Source organism: Doryrhamphus excisus, linkage group LG16 (genome assembly GCF_037039965.1).
Source record: "Doryrhamphus excisus strain RoL-2023G ecotype Guam linkage group LG16, RoL_Dexc_Guam_v1.1, whole genome shotgun sequence".
Classification (NCBI taxonomy): domain Eukaryota; kingdom Metazoa; phylum Chordata; class Actinopteri; order Syngnathiformes; family Syngnathidae; genus Doryrhamphus; species Doryrhamphus excisus.
In genome coordinates, this window is record NC_136372.1 from 1,025,461 (window position 1) to 1,043,830 (window position 18,370).

The window sequence follows — 18,370 nt, forward strand, 5'->3', positions numbered from 1 at the left end:
GCCTTCCCAAATGTGGGTTACTGAGTCAGCGCACCTCCTCCCGCAAGGACCCCAAAGGCCAAGTAGGGACGGTGTTCCGTGTTTTTTGTCTGAGGAAACCCCGAGTCCTGCTCTCATTGGCTCATCAAGTCAAAGGAAGTGATGAATGTAAAGCCATCAATCACGGATTGATCATTACATTTGGCGTTACCTGTTGGCCTTGGCTGGTCAACACATTATAATGGGACTGTCTGGGAACCCGCTCTGCCAGGGAAGAAGAAGACGTCGCATGAGGCATCGGTGTTGCTAAGTTAGTGACTTTGGTGGTTTATTTACCCTTTCTGGCCTTATTGGACACTTTTATTTGAAATATTGCTACTTTCTTCTAAATGTTTGTACATTATCTTCTTGGAATATTTTGACTGTATTTCCTTAACATTATAACCTTTTCCTGGTCTCAAAAAATGACAACTTGGTTTTGTTTTCTTTATTTCTAATATTATACCTAATTAACATGTTTTCTTTTTACTCAATGCTACTAAAATGACAATAACTAATATATATATAATTATTTTTTCTCATGATATCGAGTTTATTGATTTTATTTTCATAAAATTACAGCTATTTTTCAATGTAATTTTTTTCCAATATTTAAAGGATTTTTACATTTTCTTCTAGTATTTCCATATAAATTATTACTTTTTCAACTCAATTTCCAAAAATGTTATTATTATTATTATTATTTTAATAATGTCATTTTGCCACTCTTGTCAAAAACGACCCGTTCATGCATGACAGACAACTTTAGACGCGTATTTTTAAAAATAACCACTTTTTGCCATTGGTGAGAAGGGGGGGGTCCCAAAGGGTGGAGCTAGACACGTGCTGCCCAATGATTGGCAGACAGAAAATGGGGATGTGATCCAACCAAACATGCTAAGCCCAGACAAACCCCCTGGTAGTCGCTCACCAGCACCCCTTGACGTGAATGAGGGCGCGACACGACGGAAGTGAAGTCTAGCTGCTTAGCGCCTTTCCGCTCTGTTGCTCACGTGAGACCAGGTTCCGTGCAAAATGCCAACACAGAGCACATCTTACGTGGCGTCCGACGTGAGGGTGACCCGCACGTCAATCAAAGCAGCGACCTGGATGTTAATCACCGCACCCGTGGGAGCGGGACATCAGAGGAGACGAGACGTACGGGACAGAGGTCAGCGCCGCCATCGGCTATTAGTGGCGAGGTCAAAGCTTTCATCTTCTTGGCTTTCTAGCAGATTGGCAGCCGTCTGATAGCCGTCTGTTGCAATAACGTCGCGGAGGATGAAGAGGTTAGCATCCAGCTAAAGGCGCTTGTTTGGGATAAGGAGGTTGCAACCAGTCCCGGTCGCCTTTGGATGAAGCTTAAAGCCCGTTCTGCCGTTTCCTTTGTCTGACGTGATGCTTTAAGGTCAACATCAGATATCGACTTGCATGAGAGACACTTACAGCCTGACACGTCTCTTCTTCTAAACCCCGCACAGCCCCCGTCCATCTGGCAGCCCGTCTCAGTGCCCTGGGGGGGCGCCGCCGCGCTCCGCAGTCCCTCCGGGCAAGATAGAACCTCTGACAGGGCACCTTCAAGTAGTGAAGCTGGAGAGGAGGCGGGATGGAGTTAGCGGTGGCCGTCCTTGCCATGATTTCTTCCAGCATCCTCAACACGGCCAACCCCTGATGGTCCAGCCTGGTGAATGGGACACACCAAGACTACTGGACGGCGTTTAGAGGACGCGTTGCGTGTTTCATTTGTGTGTCACGCGTTGATTTGCTCTTTAATGAGCTCCTACGGCGTCACACTGCTTCTTGGCTCCAGTGCCCACCTGGCAAGCGGCCTCGTTTTTATCCACATTATTATCCAAATGAAGGGAAAACGACAAAATCATTTTCATGAACTCGGCTGGCGGCCGTCTGCCGAGATGAAGTCCATAAGTACAGGAAGGACTTCTACAAATCCCACAAATGATGCTTTACTTGCATCATAGGACAGGAAGTGTGCAAGGCTAAATTCTCCCCATTTTGGACCATTTGGGTTCTAACGTGTCCCATATTGGAAAAGTGACACCTGAGCTTCTCTGAGGTTTTTTTTTTTGTTGTTCACCTTTTCTGTGACCTTGAGATGGTGCTCTGTTAAAGAGCAGCGTGTCAAATATCAATCAAATAGTCCGTCCGCTCCTCCGTCTTTCTGGTGTCGCCGAGGATGAGGCTGACGGATGATGGCGAGCGTTCGCGTCAAACGTCAACAACCACATCTTAACTTGGGGGACACGCAGCAGGAGGACAGCAGGAGGACAGCAGGGGCCAAGTCTCAGGACAGGTTAATATTTAATCACCCCCTCCCCGCTCGTAACCCAAAACCCCAGGAGCCCGTCTGGGACCAGCGAGGAGGCCACGGCTTTAACTTTGAAGATGACCGTAAGAGGATGAAGTGGGACAAAAACAGAAAAGATGAGATGACAAACGGCACGGAAACGCTCTTCATGGCGGCAACATGTTGATGGACGACGTGAGGGACGCACGATTTCATGTGTCACACTCGCTGCAATGTCATATTACTGCCATACTACTAGTATCATACATGTACAGTACCATACCTGTACATGCTATGATTATAGTACAATACAGTACGTGCATTCTACCTCTATCATACTACTACATATTACATTGGTATGATACGGGCATGATAATGTAGCCTTCCTGTAGCATACTTTTACATACAATGATACAGGTATGATACCTGTATGTCATACAGGTATGATGCATGTATCATAGAGAACATAGCATACCTGTATCATGCTAGTACGGCACATGTATCCTCCCAGTTGTGGTGTAAAGTGTGTATAAGGTGTGCATAAGGTGGGTATAAGGTGTGCATAAGGTGTTTATAAGGGGTGTATATAAAGTGTGTGTAAGTGTGTATAAGGTGTGTATAAGTGTGTATAAGGTGTGTGTATAAGGTGTGGCGTCACCGGCAACAGGGAGCGAGCCAGGGCAGGAGTAGCATGGATGTCCATCCTCTGGAGACGTCCTAGGAGCGTATCAACCAAGGATGGACGTCCAGTTAGTTTTTCTTTGAACAGAAGAATAAAAAACAAGTAACTTGTATAAAACTCTTCCGCCCACTGAGCCTCAACCCCTGACCCCTACTACGACACTGAGACGGGAGAGCAATAAAAGTTGAAGTGAAAATACAGCACAGGACTGCGATCTATTAGTGGCAGACATGGTAACACATACGGGTATCTCATTTAGTTTTTAACTAATATATGGTATTGGATCTGGTGAGATGGTGGACCCAATGAAGTGGAGGGGAAACAAGGTTGAAAAAGTATGTCAGCACTTTGTGGAGAGTAAAAAGTGCTGACGCAGCATTCCAGCTGAATGTAGCGAGCGCTCATACGTGCACGTTGAGAGAGGTTGCGAGAGAGAGAGGGAGAGAGAGAGAGAGAGAGATGCGGGCATGCAGGGAAGTTTGAAACCTCCTCACATGGCTAATTTAAAGCAACCTTTTGGCCTTTGGAGCCACATCACAGCCTCCGCTTTTCACTTGGCTTGATAATTAGCTGCTGACACGCGTTCAAGGACGCCACCAAGGCACCGCACTGCGGCCCGGCGGGCGAGCGAGCGGCCGCTTGTGGACGCCACATAAGCAGCGTGATGACATCACATCTTTCATGACATGCATTCTGATGTTCCTGATCGCTTCCCTCCCTTGGCTCACCTCCTTTTCCTCCTCCTCCTCCTGTGCAGGAGCGGTGCGAGCGTCCAGTATCTTTCCCATCCTCAGCGTCATCCTGCTCTTCATGGGAGGCTTGTGTATCGCCGCCAGTGAGTTCTACAAGTCTCGACACAACATCATCCTCAGTGCAGGGATCTTCTTCGTGTCCGCAGGTGAGAAAAAAAAAACACAGAAAAACACGTTAGGTCTGAGCCTCATAATTTGAAAATAAATGTAAAAAAAAAGGCAAAAAAAGGCTGTAATTTTAAAGGAATAAATGACAAATATTAAGAGAAAAATTTCGTAATCTGGATTTTTTTTATATATTTTTTTTAGTTTTGTTATTACATTTTTTCCATTTTACTGGCATAAATTCTGAATATTATTATTTCATTATGTGTTTTTTTTTATTCAAATATTCTATTTAACAAAATAAACTCCTAATATTAAAAGGAAAAAGGATGTCATTTTAGTAGCCGAGAGCTGAAATATTAAAGACTGACCTTCTGACCTCCTGACCTCCCGACCTCCTGTCGTCCTCCAGGCCTGAGCAACATCATCGGAATCATCGTGTACATATCAGCCAACGCGGGGGACCCCTCCAAGAGCGACTCCAAGAAGAACAGCTACTCGTACGGCTGGTCCTTCTACTTCGGCGCTCTGTCCTTCATCATGGCGGAGATGGTGGGCGTGCTGGCCGTGCACATGTTCATCGACCGCCACCGGCAGCTGCGGATGGGGGCGCGGGCGGCCGACTACCTCCAGGGCTCGGCCATCAGCAGGATCCCCAGCTACCGCTACCGCTACCGGCGCCGCTCGCGGTCCTCGTCTCGCTCCACGGACCCCTCGCACTCCCGCGACGCCTCGCCGGTGGGCCTGAAGGGCTTCGGCGCGCTGCCGTCCACCGAGATCTCCATGTACACGCTGCCCAGGGACACCCTCAAGTCCTCGGGCACGCCCACCTACAACTCGGAGCGGGACCACAACTTCCTGCAGGTCCACAACTGCATCCAGAAGGAGCTGAAGGACTCCAGCAACGCGGCCAACCGCCGCACCACGCCCGTATGAGGCCCGACCGCCCTTTGCCTCCATCTTTCTAGAACCGTCTTCTGTTTCTGCATGACTCTTCCACGTCCACGGGAGGGGGGGGGCCTTCATGACGTCATAGCCTTTTGCCGTTCAAGATAAACACCTGCTTTATTTTTGGGACTTTTGCATTGAAACTGTGAATTATTACAGCCTGAGCCCAAGCTGTACACTCTAGTATTAATATAAATATTAATATAAATATATATAAATGTATTACTTTTCTAAAGAAACCATCAATAATCAAGACGGAAGCAAAAAAGAGTTCAAGTGCTGTTGTTGACAAAAGACTCTTTTAGTATCTGCTCCAGGAGACGCTTAGAATTCCGTATATCTATTCTTCTTTTTGCTTTTCTCCATAGAACCTTCTCCTCTTTTTCTCTCCGTCCCGCTTGGCTGTCTTTTCCACGCAGCTCCGAAAACTTGAGAGGGGATTTGAGGCGAAAACAAGAAAGCACGGAGCAGGAAAAGAGCAAAAGAGGAGGAGGCCAAACATGAGCGAGAAGTACCGGAGAGGCTACGTGACGCGCTACGTCAACAAGAACTGCATGCTAATTGAACGACTTCAGTTGTCATGTGTACTTCTTTTCCATGGTTATTTCTTTTGATAATTTTTGGCTTTGTCGGCCAAACCAAACAAACCACAACACTGCACCCCCCCCCCCCATAACTAGAAGTTTGGTTGAGGAATTTCTAAATATATATGAATATATACAGTATGTATGTCTTTTATTTTGGAAAACACTCACACAGCCTTAGCCGTTCATTTCTTCTTCTTTTCTTTTTGACGTCTTGTTCAAATGGAAAAAGAAATCTTTAAAAAGGTGCCAAAACCGAATGATCCTAAACGTGGATGCATCGAGTCCTGATGAATAAAATACAAACCCGAGCCAGGGGGGAAATAATCAACACTTTGTCTCCAATCTTGCTTTTCTTTTTCCGTGCTTCAGGAACAGAACGTCTACATTAGCATTTAGTTGGAATTTTTTTTATTACTTAAAAATATATTTTTTTAAAAGTCATTGTAGTATGATAAACAAACCAAATAAAATAACATATTGACTTTTGTGACCAGTCCAGGGTGTACCCTGCCTCGCACCCACAATCAGTTGGGATAGGCTCCAGCACCCCCGCAACCCTCGTGAGGATAAGCGGTACAAAAACGGATGGATGGATTACATTTTTTAAATTACTTTTGGGGAAAAAAGTTATATTATAGGAACTGAATCTTAATACTACAAGAAAGAAATTTACAGAAAGAAAGTAAAAAATATTAGAATGGGAAAAAATATCAATATACAGTCAATACAACAACAGAAAAAGTGTAAAATAAAAAGGAGCAATTTTACAAGAATAAAGTAGTAATATTATGAGGGAAAGATAGTTTAGTAGCTTAGAGATTAAGTCGTAAAAGTATTAGAAACAACACAAATTCAAGTCCAAACGCCATAGGAATAGAGTCATAATAGTCGGAGAAGGAAATTGACAGATATTATAGAAATATATATATTTATATTGTCATTTAATTTAGCCTGTGTTTTCATTTAGACCAGTCAATCAAGATGGAGTCATATCGCCATGCTCTTCTGTGCTACAATACAACTTGACTTCCATGCTACACAACTTTACATTAACATTGTATACACACAAGAACATTTCAAGAACCTACCTGGTGTGTAGACACCTGATCTCCTGTTCGTCATGTTGACATTTCCCGGAAAATGTGCCTTAATTTCATAGATGGCTTCAATACTTCACTAATAGCTAGTATCTTCTCCTCTAAGCTAGCTGCGTTAGTATTAGTATTACCGTTAGCATTAGCATCAGCAGCGTTCACGTGACTGCAGCGTGCTGTGGACGTCTCAGACTCATGACGTACACAAAGGTAGAATGGACAATTTGGACCAGCTAAGATTCGGTTCTCGACGTTCGTTTAAAAGAGTCGTTCAAAGAACTGGACTCGTTCGCCAGAGGCGCATCTCTCGTGAGCGCTCGCTTTCACTCGACTCGGCACTTCCCAGACAACAGCTTGTACGACACTCGTCTTTCTGGGACGGAAACACGAGTTTGCAATAAAAACACGCAACACCTTTCCACGCCACTGCTCTAAAAGCACGACTCTCACCGTGAGCTTGTCGAGACAAAAAGGCTTCATTCTACCACGGTGTGTGTGCGTGTGTGTGTTGCTCAGAGGACTACATGTATATTTAACAGCCGATGTGTGTCCAAATGGCCAAAGTGCAGCCCTGGTGTCACCTTTTTTGGACATAAATGGAAAAAAAATTACATTTTTATATACTATCTGTATATACTTTGTTGGCTTGTTAGCATGCTATGATCCAGTGGGTCAGATTACTGCTTGAAATACATTTTTAAATAAAGTTACATTCAATTTGGGTCCAAATGGAGCTTGAATAATATATAGTATATATGAGTCTATATATTAGTCAGATATTGGTATATTTGACTCCAAATTGGCTATATAGGTATGAATGGGCGTGTGAATGGTTGTCTATATGTGCCCTGTGATTGGCTTGCCCGAAGACAGCTGGGATAGGCTCCAGCATGCCCGCGAGGATAAGCGGTACAGAAAATGGATGCATGCCAACTAATAACACAGTTGATAAAAATATATCAACTGTATATCAATTGATATGGATTTCCCAGCCATATTTCTGCATGCTAACTATTATTGGTTATTATTATTGCTTATAAAGACAAAAAGTTGGGGGGGGGTGTCCAATGATCCACAAACCAGGACAGAATATGTCGCCCTCTGAACCGAATCACCACATGGAACCCTCAAAGGAGACCCTGCTGCTGTGAGGAGGCCTTCAATCAGGAACCTCAAATAAGACTTTGGGAATTTACAGCAATCAAAGGTCAGAGGTCATAAGCCTGAGGACACCTAAAGGCCTCTTTGTAGCTTTAAGTGTCAAAAATGACAATTTGATTTGATTGTTTGTCACGTCCGGCTCGTCCTTGTCATGTGGGCGGGTCTCCAGCGTTTAGTGGACAGAGAGGTGCCGGGGTGGGCTTCCTGGTGGTGGTGGTGGTGGGAGGTTGAGGGACACACTGTTCCCTCCTGGCTGTGAATATTAAACACACACACACACACACACTCACACACACACATACAGCGGAGGCGTTTGTGTCTCTGGCAGGCGGCGCGCTTACATAACGTCACATCAAATAGACTAATGACCTTTGTGTGACTTTAGCGGACAACATTGTGGAAAAAGCGGGAGGCAGCACCCATGGGTGCTCGCGAGGGAAGCGGCGACAACTTGGAGTCAGTCAGACCGTGAGTCGATGCTGATTTTTTGGACAGACGGCTGTTGATGTTGTGCAGGCTCAGGCCTTTGTGCGTGTGTGCGTGTGTGTGTGTGTGCGTGTGTGTGTGTGTGCAGCCTGTTGTTTGTGCTGACCAGAGAACAGTTGCTGACTGCGCTCACCCCAGGTTATTTTTGGGTCAGGCAGAGTTTAGCGGCAAAAGAAGAAGTCAGTGGAGCAAACGTAGCGTGAAGCGACACGCCGTGCTGATACAAAGATGGCGTTTGCTGGACAAAAAGGAGGACTATGAGCTCTCTGCCGTGTGCAGAAAAAAAGGAATAAAGACCAGCACACCAAAGTGCTCTGGGATGCTAATGGGGAGCTCTACTCCGCCCTCTGCTGGACGCCGCGGGAGAAGGCGCCAGGTTGGTAGGGTGGGGGGGGCAGCTCGCAGGGAACGGCGTGTCCATGCACGGGCCTGGAATACTGATGCCACAGTGCAGGGGTGCAATAGCTGCAGTGGCAGGACAAACACCACCACACTGCTAGCATCCCGATGCTCCTCCAGTCTACGGCAACGTCTCCGTCAGTGTGGTCATTATACTCTACAGTACTACAATGATTGGTCATGGGGGGACTGTACACCATTGTACTGCAATATTTCAAGTTGAAAGCTTATAGGATGAGAGCATACTGCATTTGATGTACTTATGTAAGGATGGGTGTGGCCTATACTATTGTGACCAAAGTGCGGCCCGCGGGCCATTTGGGCCACTACTTATTTGAAAAAGAAAATATGACAACAAAAGAGAATAAAGAATAAAGACAAATAAAGTCAAAATATTCCACCATAGACTATTTTAGCAGACTTGAAAAAAGAAAGAAAAAAATGTTTTTAAGTTGTCATGTGAAACATATAATAAAGCTGGGATTTTTGGAAATATATACGTAGTTATATGGGGTGAAAGTCAAAATATGCTGCATGGAAGGGACCTCAGAGGACGTCTCCAAAAGTGTCCAACAAGGAAGTTGGAAGTGCTGCTTAGGAGTCCCCTCTGTCAGGTTAATAACGGCAGTGCGTGGAAATATCCTGAGAAAAGCTTCTTTTGTGCACACGGGGCTGAATATTGTGCACACGTCTCAGGTAAAGGACATTCTGCACCTGCGAGGCTTTTCTTCACCTGCTGAGTGGAGGATTTACATTTGATGGGAGCTTCCTGGACTCTTGACATCAGCTCAAGGACATTAAAAACATGACATTAGCTAAACAATCTTGCAAAGTCACTTTAGCTGCTGATACAGCTCGTTTCAAGGGGACCCATTATGCTTTCCCACTTTCCTGACCTATAGGTGTTGTATTGTGTTAAACATTGTCAAAGTTTCAGATGTTTTCATATTTTGGAAGCAAGGCCTAAACGCTCAGTTTCAGATTTTTCCTTTTAACACGGACTCAGACTTCAGTCTTGTGATAATTTACCAGCTCCATCCTGCCTTTTATAGGGGTGTAGGGGTGCCTGGTACCAGAGTGGGACCAATCAGCAATGGGTGTGCCTGGAGGCGGGGCCATGGGTGGAATGAATTACACAAGTTTTGGCAATCTCAGGAAATCCAGCTGTATCATGTATAGCGGCTCTACAGGAGCCCACAACGCAATACAAAAAGGGCCAAAAATGAGACTGTCCCCTTTAAAACATATTTTATATATTTGTACAGAGTTTTAGTAACATTCCACTAATGGAGCATACATCATAGACTCCGTATGAGATACTGACACTAATTTAGGAAGCATCAAAGAGACTGAAATGTTTTTGTATTTTTATTTGACTCTGCATAAAAGGACAGTTTGCAGACTTTAGGCAGTCTCCTCCTTGGAAACGCGGTCCTTCTTGAGCGGTCCCTGTGGACAAACGGAAATAAAGGATTAGTTTAAAAAGGTAGTTAGTGGCTAGATGTTTCCAGAGAGTGAACAGGGAGTCGGCACAAAAGGGGCACCGCTCCCCTGCCTCACTGGAGCTTCCTCTCGCACTGGAATGGAACCAGAGTTCACACTGAACACTGAACCAGGTTACGAACAGTGCTGCTATGATGCAACTCTTGGAAGCACACAAAAAAACTATTCCTACCATGAACGCCTTCTTCTCCTCCACCGTCTGGAAGCGGCCGTGACCAAACTTGGAGGTGGTGTCGATGAACTTGAGGTCTATCTTCTCCAAGGCGCGACGGCTTGTCTGCACCAGCAAGGACTAGAAAGCAAACGGTAAATATTAATTTGACAGGACAGAACGATAAATATTTAAATATCAAGTGTTGTCCTCACCTTACGCAGAGTCAGAACCCTCTTCTTGGTTCCTACCACACATCCCTTCACCATGACAAAGTCATTGGTAACTTCTCCATAGTGGACAAATCCACCCTATTGGGCACATTGCAACAGGTCAGACATGTATATTTGGGATTACCAATTTTTAAAAAAGCCATCACTACTAACCAGAGGGTTGATGCTCTTGTTTGACAGATCGTACTCTGTAGAAGCATTGTTCTTCACCAGCTTGCCATCCTTCTGGTGGTAGCCCTGACCGATCTTGTAAATCTTCACGAAACAAAAAAAAAAAAGCCATCACGCCACTATTGCCAGCATGTTTGAAACCATCGGTGTCGGATAAAACCATACCTTCTTGTTGATCTCCGTGCGGTGGTGGTATCCCTTCTGGCCAGCGCGGGCCACAGAGAAGGCCACACGGGCGGGATGCCAGGCACCGATGCAGGCCACCTTACGCAGACCACGATGGGTCTTGCGAGGAAGCTTCTTGGTGTGCCAACGGCTGGTCACGCCTGGCAAGAGACAAACCCTAGCATTAACAATCGGACGCTTATTTACTGGATGTGCCGCCACCAACCAGTACAATTATTTATTTACCCATTAAAAACCGACAAATCCTTTCACAGTATCAGTGCAGCAATGAAGGATGTTACCTTTGTAGCCGTGTCCCTTTGTGACCCCGATGACGTCAATCATCTCATCCTGGGTGAAGACAGTGTTGATGGGCACTGCCTGCTCCAGCTTCTCACGGGCCCAGTCCACTTTGTCCGCGATGGAGCCACCGTTGAGCTGCACCTCCATCACGTGGGACTTCTTCTGCTTCAGAGGCAGCAGACGCATCTGCAAACACGGCAAGACGTTAGCATGGACGACAGCGGGGGAGCATGCGGCTGGTGCGGCATGGCAGAGCAGTCTCAGAAGGAAGGCAGCGTGGAAGGTATTCCTCATCGGTATCAGGCGCCATGCCTGACGCAGAGTTCCATGGTCTCGTCACAGACGACAAGCAGGTAGTGACGGCTTCGACTGTGGGCTGCTAACTCACCTGTGTGTGAGCAATGATGCGGATGACCTCGCAGTACTTCTTCATGGAAGCAAAGTCCTTCTCCAGCTGCTTCTTGCCTTCCTCATCCTGCCACTTCTTGCTGTACTTTGTGAAGGCCTTCTTCTTGGACTTGTACCTGAGTGCGTGCGGCGCCGCCGGGAAGAGAGCACAAAAGGGGTTGGCGACGGGTCCTTCATGACCTCAACAGGTCAGAGGAAGAACGCAGCGCCCAGCTGATCGCCCTCACAATGAGGCGCACCAGCCAATGAGGATTTCGGCTCATGGCGCAGCTTCTAAGCAGAACTTTCCACTGGCCAGAGGAGCCCGGAGCTCATCAGGGCAGAAGGCGCCTGAGCGGAGCTGCCACAAAGGCCACCGTTCTGTTAGACTCAGCGAGAACATCTCCACTGGCCCCCTAACGTCTGCGTCATGCACCTTTGTGTTGTAGCAACTCACCAGTTCTTGTAGAATCGGCGCTTGCACTCGTCGCTCATGTGCTCGGCAAAGACGGTCTTGAAGGAGCGCAGACCACGGGGGGTGTTAACGTAGCCAGTAACCCCCACCACAATCATGGGAGGAGTCTCCACGATGGTAACAGCCTCAACTACTTCCTTCTTGTTCACCTCTGCAAGAGGATGAGCCCTGCTTAGCTTTCAGTCAATAAATCATGCATGAAAATCAGTCCTAGATGCAAATTGCACGCTCAGGACTCGACATTCAGCAAGGGGGTATAACCCCATTCTGTCCGCCCGTCGAGGGTCTCATCACAGACAGAACCACAACTATTAATGTGATAAGGTAACCAAAAAAGGCAAACTCACTTGATCCAGGTCTGTCCACCTCACGGACAATGTGAGTCATACCAGCCTTGTAGCCCAGGAAGGCGGTCAGATGAACCGGCTTGCTTGGGTCATCCTTGGGGAAGCTCTTGACCTTACCCCGGTGGCGACTACTTCTCTTGCGGGGCAAGAAGCCTAAAGAACCGTGGCGAGGAGCCGAGAACTTGCGGTGGGACTGCAAAGGAGGTAATGATATTAAAACCTTGTTTAACGTTCTTCGTTTTGGTCGGTGACTACACGCTAACCGAACGCGAGGGTCGGCCTTAGCCGCTGCTAGCATTCACCCACGATGTTAGCATGCTAGCATACGTCAGTATAAAACCAAAGGGCGATTTCAGTCAAAACTTGTAGGTATGGAAGAGTTTTCCACCAAATCATTGTAAATTTCTTCATAAGGAACAGACTTAAAGTAAACGTGTAACTTATATAAAGCCATTTTGGTCCACGAGCTTACATGTTGCACAAAATACTAAAAAAATAACAATCTGTCACAAAATAGTACTAAAACCCCCGATGAGTAACATATAATAGGTGTAATCCCGCAGGAGGCGTTTGAGGCATGAGATGTTCGCGATAGTCGATGGATTGTCTTTCTTTGGTGCCCGGACTTTCTAACTCACCATTTTGTCTCCAGTCCGAATGAAAGAGGTCTCGCTAACCGTGCACTACATTTAAATAGGCAACTATATCTCGCGAGACTCAACGGGACCTCTGCGTCTTCTATTTAATGCTTGAGGTGTATTTAACAAATAATGGCCACTAAGTGTCGCTGTTTAGCTTTATAACCGCACTGGTGCTGTTCAGTGCAATAAAAATACTCGTAATGTACAGTAGTTTCTCAACTCTCAAGGCTATAAAAATACTGTATACATCAGTAAGGTACAGTATTTATAAAGTTGTGATCCCGTACATCTGTATTCACATTTATGTGCATACCTTTTACAAATATAACGCAATCTGTTTTGTTGACTAATACAATTTAATTGGAAATAAAATGACAGTGGTTTCTGATCCAATTTCCCATCCATGAGCAGACTGTGAAAAATGATTTTTCTGAAGCTCTGAGGATGTTTTAGAAAATGCCCTCTGATAATATTGTCATTCATTTTGTTTCAGTCACAGGAGAGGTTGAATATGGCTTTGTTTCAGACACATCATGAAAACATGCATACATTCCACAGACACCTGACGTTGCTCCATAAAAACAAAAAACACAAACAAGGTCATTAATCTACCCAGTAGACAAAAGTCCAAAATATTTAGCAGACTTAAGAAGAACCAGGTGGTGCCATGTTGGTCTTCAGACCATGAAACATGCTTGTGTGCTCAGTCAGGCTTTCATCATGGACTTCCCATGAGGCATTGCGTCAGTCCAAGCCTGACTGAACGTTAATGAAAGCAATTTCCGGATGCTGGAGTTGAACATTTAGAGTAGATCAATGACATCCTGATCAGCGGAATGCAGTCCGTAGGCCTCCCCACTGTGAACCTGGACCAGGAGGCATGTACTAAATAACACAAAGTCTGTGTTCTCAGTTTGATCAGTCCAGTCCAGCGTTTCTTCTTCCGACCCACAAAATGCTGCAGCAGAGATTCCCGGCCTTCCTTTATGACACCACGCATTCACGATCGTAGTTGATTTTCTGGAAAAAGGCCTTTCCAAACTCGTAGGTGCTGATCATGACGGCACAGGCGGGTGCCACTTTGATCACCCTGGGCATGAAACCTGCCAGCAGACGTTTTGAGCTCATGAAGAAGAAGATGCATTTGATGGCGCTGATGCGTACCTGCAAAAAGACCCCTGTAGCCCACTTCTCTCCAGATTTCCTTCATGATGGTCCACGTGGATGAGGTCTTCTTGAACGGCACTAGAAGGAACAACGAGGACAATCGGGACGATTCCAATGTTTTGATATCAAATCACAACTTCCCAGTGCATGTGAACGTACCGCCCAGTGCGTCCATCTCTCCAAGCTGGATCTGCCTGCGAGTCTTCACCACGTCGAACGGCAGAGTCAGGATGGCGGAGACCTGGATGGTGGTCATTATGACTGAGGAGGAGGTGTGGATGTGAAAAGTAAAGCGTGTGTGTGTTGGAATGCTCACGGCTCCGGATGCGGCTCCAGCGGTGAAGCTGATGGAGAAGTTGGCTTGAGATGTTTGGGATCGTTCACACATGGCAGCTTTCACCAGTTCGTAGTTGAACCAGTAAATTGCTACATGCAGAAAAACAGCAACATAAACACATTGTGTTGTTTTTCATGTAATTATGTGCTTGCTCTCACCGGAAAAGGGGACGTCTCGGAGCACGGTGGGACCCCAGCCCCGCCACAGCGACAGCAGGCCGCCCTGGGCCACAGCGCTGCGTATGCACACCCGCAGCTCACCGTAGGTGAGGCGGCGAGACTGCATCTTGGTCCTGATCAGCTCCAGGGGGCTGATGACCGTCACAGCCCCCACTGACACACACACACAAGACCAATACACATACAAAACCAATATTAGCCGGGGAAGGCGGTTGATGCTTTAGTTGAAATAAAATATAATATAATAATAATAATATAATTAATTAGTCGTCATATTCTAGCAAGAAAAAAGTAGCCCTTTTATGACTTATGAGGGAAAAACATTTCATTTAAGTAGCATAGAGTTGACTTATTACAAACAAAATGTTATTTTTTATTATGACAAAAAACAGAACAATGTATAGTTGGAATTTTTGGAATATTAAGTTGAGTAAAAGTATCAAATATGACAATAAAGTCACAATGTTATGAAAAGAAAATGTACAAAACAGATTTCCATTCTAATTTCAGGATTTTTGGGGGCTCCATCTCGTTTGTAAAAATTGTAAAAAGACAAAAAAGCGACAGAAGTAGTTTGTACTTCTATGTCCTGTACATATGTATATGCAGTACATACAATCATGTGTACTTCTGTACATACTTTTTTACTCACTTTTTGCAAATGTATCACGGCCAATTATGCAAATTCCACAATTGTGTGATTAAAAATGAGCATGCAGGCTGTAAGCGCATCACGATGATTATTTGATGTGTTTTTGCAGACTTACACCTAGCGAGACCCCCTGCAATGAGAGGGATGTGGCTGCCATGGAAACCCAGGCCATATCTCAGGAAGTCGCGCAGCTGGTCGTAGCAGGTGAAGTAGATGACTGTGGCAGGCACGGCCATGACACTACAAACACACACACACTGTTTTTAAACCGTTTTTGGCGGTGACTGTTGTATTGTATGTTGGGAATGTCATTTTGTTATGCTTGTTATGTCTTTTTGTTATGTGTGGTGAGGTACTGACAGTGTGGGTGGGAGTCCACTCCACAACGACCTCAGTCCCTCATGGCGGGAGATTTTCACAAACGCATCCTGCAAGCGGCACAAACAACAAACAACCGGGTGACGCGTGGCGTCCTTCCTTTTTCTTACGGAACGCAAATATATCATGACAAGACCAGAACTGACCAGCGTGCCGCTGAAATGCGTGGGGGCTTTGTACCAGCTGCTGCAACTGCTTCCATTCTGGCACACATAGACGTGCTCCATCAGCCCGTTACAGTACAGGAAACACCTCCCTGGCACACACACACGTTACAACATAGGCAGGGCAAACGTTTGACTTCAGACTTTGCAGAATGGCTGAAAAAAATAGCCTCATTGTGTCAATTATTAGTAAAATGCAACGCTTTCACATGCTAATCAACAGAGCGGGTGAAGGGTGAACATTGAAGTGAAGGAAGACAATTCTGAGTGATGAAAGTCCAAATAGAATGAGTGTGAAGCTGCACAATACAACAATAAACAATGAAAGTAGTTTCGCTACAGTAAAACTTGTTAGTATTATAGTATTGTGGGTTACGATGAGGACTATTGGCTTTCTCCAAAAATATGACTTTACTAAATTATCATTATTATGGGCAAATATATGTACTCCCATTCTATTATTTTAATTTTTTTAATTTTATTATTATTACAATAAAATATATTGAAAACATATTGATGAATACATAAATTAATAATACACTTGTATTACATGTATTAGAATTGTTATATTATGTTATTACCATGTATTATAAGTAAATATATGCACCGCTGTGTACCTGTACTACTATTATTTTTAATTGTTTAATATTGATTTTATTATTTTTATGTTATTACTATAGAAAATAATGCCGCATGGCGTCTGTGAGTGGGATACTCACACTTGGAGGAGCGAGTGACAGCAGCAGCCCAGGGAGCGGCTTCACTAGTTAGAGCTTTGGAAAGAAAGCAGAGGCATGGCGGAGGTGAAGGTGGAGCAAAAAGAGAAGAGGTGCGGTCAAAGAAGCCGTTAAAAAGCCACCGAAAGCCACAAGACGACGACCGAGCAGAAGAGGCGCTACCTTGATGGAGGGGGCTCTGCTGAGCCTGCAGCCTGATCTTCACCACATCCAGAGGAGTGACTGCAAACAATCACATGACTGAACGTCAACACGGCAGCGTCATCTCCTCTCCCTCAAACCGTCTTTTGTCTCCGCTCTCACCAAACACAGACGTGAGGAGGGCTCCAGTGCCAGAGGCCAGCATCTGCTGCAATGGTGAGATGGCGGCCGATGCGCCACCAGCAGCCCGCTCCGCCATCATGCCCACCTGTTGGCCCAAAAAAAAAGAGACAGAGCACCGAGGCGTTCACTGACCCTTGTCAAGCACAGGTTGCTGCACACCTACATGTCGTTAAGTAAAAACCATCAGGCGTCCTAATAGCTAGGTATGTTATTGTAACATAATGGAGTCAGTGAGTTAGCAGAGGTGGGTGGAGCCGTTGATTGGGTTTGTGGTGATAGCTTATCAATGACGTCCATGAGCCCCACCTCGTCACGCAGCCACACAGAGCTTCATCAGTCCTGAAAGGATCATCGTGTCTTTGTGTATTTTTTTGATACACGGTATATTATTCTATTATTCTTCACCAGAAAGTCGAGGTGAAGAATGTCTGATCAAGCAAAGGAGCGGGTCACCTTCAGCTATATGACACATCACAATGTATCGCGTCAATTCAAATTAAACTGAAATATACAGTCGCGTCGCCTACAAGTAAATCAACGGAACATTGGACAGGACATGATAGTGTTTAACTGCAAATTGCACAGAATGAGTGTGTCGATTTTGCAAGAATCGTGTACATAATGCACACACTGTCCTTTTCCCCTTCTCATCAGCGTGGTTAGCTACTTTCACTGATAAAACACGACATACACAAACGTATCAAATTTTCATTTACATAGGTGTTTTGATTATTATGTTTACGTTTGAGTCACTAATAACATGAGATCAACACAAGTCAATATTTTTACACGTACTAAATATTCCTAATAGCTAGCTAGCATCTAAGCTAACGTTAGCCAGCTAGCATATGCACTGTGTACTCACCATTAATGTAGCTGTAGCCTTACGCCTCGTTGCAAAATAGCTTCAGCCATTATATGAACGTATTGTTTGCAGCGCTCCGCACCGCTACTGTCAAATCCGTTCGTACATTGTAGTGTGACCCACAAACATATTGTGGACTGGGCTTTCATCAGAAGCAGTGAAAAGTCACACGCGTTGTGAAAATCATCGTAACATACAACACCGTGGCAGCTGTCACTGTGTTATGTCAGCAGACAAGACCCATCCGTATGCTATACATATCTGCACTAAAATGTCACCACTCCGCACGTTTTTTTTCTGCCTCTGTGTCGCCCCCTAACGACGAGGATTAGGACGGCACATTGCGGCTGCTGCATGTAAACAAGTCAACCAAAAGGTGATTTATAGAAAGACAAAAGCATACCTTTCAACTCTTCTGTTTCCCACAGGAGACTATCGTATTTCCACCTTCTTTTCCAGTGCCCTCATGTTTCGATACTTCTCGTATTTTAACTTTCGTGACAGAAAATCATCTTCTGTACTGCCGTAGCAGCACAGCTTCCGGTCTGCTCGACAACACTCGTGGAACATCGTAGCAAAACATCCGGTGGCCGGAAAAGTCAGGTCTTCAAAATAAAGGCATGCCAGTATAATATCATAGCAGGCAGTCGGGTA

General features: G+C 45.3%; 4 protein-coding genes and 2 non-coding genes across 9 annotated transcripts in view; 2 read left to right on the forward strand and 4 right to left on the reverse strand.

Moving 5' to 3' along the window:
- The window catches only part of cacng2a (calcium channel, voltage-dependent, gamma subunit 2a), a 34,253-nt gene extending 28,358 nt beyond the window's left edge, over positions 1-5,895 (forward strand). The window contains exons 3-4 of the mRNA XM_058048576.2: positions 3,763-3,903; positions 4,275-5,895. Of these exons, the coding sequence (XP_057904559.1) occupies positions 3,763-3,903; positions 4,275-4,798 (665 nt within the window). The 3' untranslated portion in view covers positions 4,799-5,895. The remainder of the gene's footprint in view (positions 1-3,762; positions 3,904-4,274) is intronic.
- eif3d (eukaryotic translation initiation factor 3, subunit D) overlaps positions 1-18,370 on the forward strand; it is a 95,952-nt gene that overhangs the window by 35,785 nt on the left and 41,797 nt on the right. The gene's annotated exons all lie outside the window — the stretch shown is intronic.
- Positions 9,893-13,021, reverse strand: rpl3 (ribosomal protein L3). Its single transcript, XM_058048553.2, has 10 exons — positions 12,911-13,021; positions 12,273-12,465; positions 11,908-12,076; positions 11,452-11,587; positions 11,063-11,249; positions 10,761-10,921; positions 10,578-10,679; positions 10,407-10,502; positions 10,213-10,332; positions 9,893-9,986 (listed from the first exon to the last, which is right to left on the reverse strand). The coding sequence occupies exons 1-10, from the start codon at positions 12,911-12,913 to the stop codon at positions 9,942-9,944; spliced, it is 1,212 nt and encodes a 403-aa protein (XP_057904536.2). The 5' UTR covers positions 12,914-13,021; the 3' UTR covers positions 9,893-9,941.
- On the reverse strand, positions 10,037-10,169 carry LOC131103870 (small nucleolar RNA SNORA54). The gene has a single exon (XR_009119706.2). It is a non-coding gene; the product is annotated as a small nucleolar RNA SNORA54 (small nucleolar RNA).
- On the reverse strand, positions 11,317-11,411 carry LOC131103873 (small nucleolar RNA U83B). The gene has a single exon (XR_009119709.2). It is a non-coding gene; the product is annotated as a small nucleolar RNA U83B (small nucleolar RNA).
- Positions 13,414-18,288, reverse strand: slc25a39 (solute carrier family 25 member 39). 3 transcript variants are annotated; one of them, XM_058048564.2, is made up of 12 exons: positions 18,120-18,288; positions 16,831-16,936; positions 16,690-16,749; positions 16,510-16,563; positions 15,773-15,882; positions 15,609-15,676; positions 15,364-15,488; positions 14,576-14,749; positions 14,397-14,506; positions 14,240-14,321; positions 14,078-14,158; positions 13,414-14,016 (listed from the first exon to the last, which is right to left on the reverse strand). In XM_058048564.2, exons 2-12 carry the CDS (start codon positions 16,928-16,930, stop codon positions 13,898-13,900), a joined length of 1,083 nt encoding a protein of 360 aa, XP_057904547.2. In that variant the 5' UTR covers positions 16,931-16,936; positions 18,120-18,288; the 3' UTR covers positions 13,414-13,897. The 3 variants fall into 3 exon arrangements, with proteins under 3 accessions (XP_057904547.2, XP_057904546.2, XP_057904548.2); XM_058048563.2 differs by lacking the exon at positions 18,120-18,288 and adding an exon at positions 17,717-17,946; XM_058048565.2 differs by lacking the exons at positions 16,510-16,563; positions 18,120-18,288 and adding an exon at positions 17,717-17,940.

What these genes read in the sequence shown, in the direction of transcription:
- slc25a39 (XM_058048563.2), bottom strand. An exon ending in CCTCCTCACGTCTGTGTTTG is followed by an intron (nt 16,750 to 16,830) that starts GTGAGAGCGGAG and finishes GATTGTTTGCAG; the next exon opens with TCACTCCTCTGGATGTGGTG. An exon ending in CGCATTTCAGCGGCACGCTG is followed by an intron (nt 15,677 to 15,772) that starts GTCAGTTCTGGT and finishes TGCCGCTTGCAG; the next exon opens with GATGCGTTTGTGAAAATCTC.
- rpl3 (XM_058048553.2), bottom strand. An exon ending in ACAAGAGCATCAACCCTCTG is followed by an intron (nt 10,503 to 10,577) that starts GTTAGTAGTGAT and finishes TGTGCCCAATAG; the next exon opens with GGTGGATTTGTCCACTATGG. An exon ending in AGGAGAAGAAGGCGTTCATG is followed by an intron (nt 9,987 to 10,212) that starts GTAGGAATAGTT and finishes GTTTGTCCACAG; the next exon opens with GGACCGCTCAAGAAGGACCG.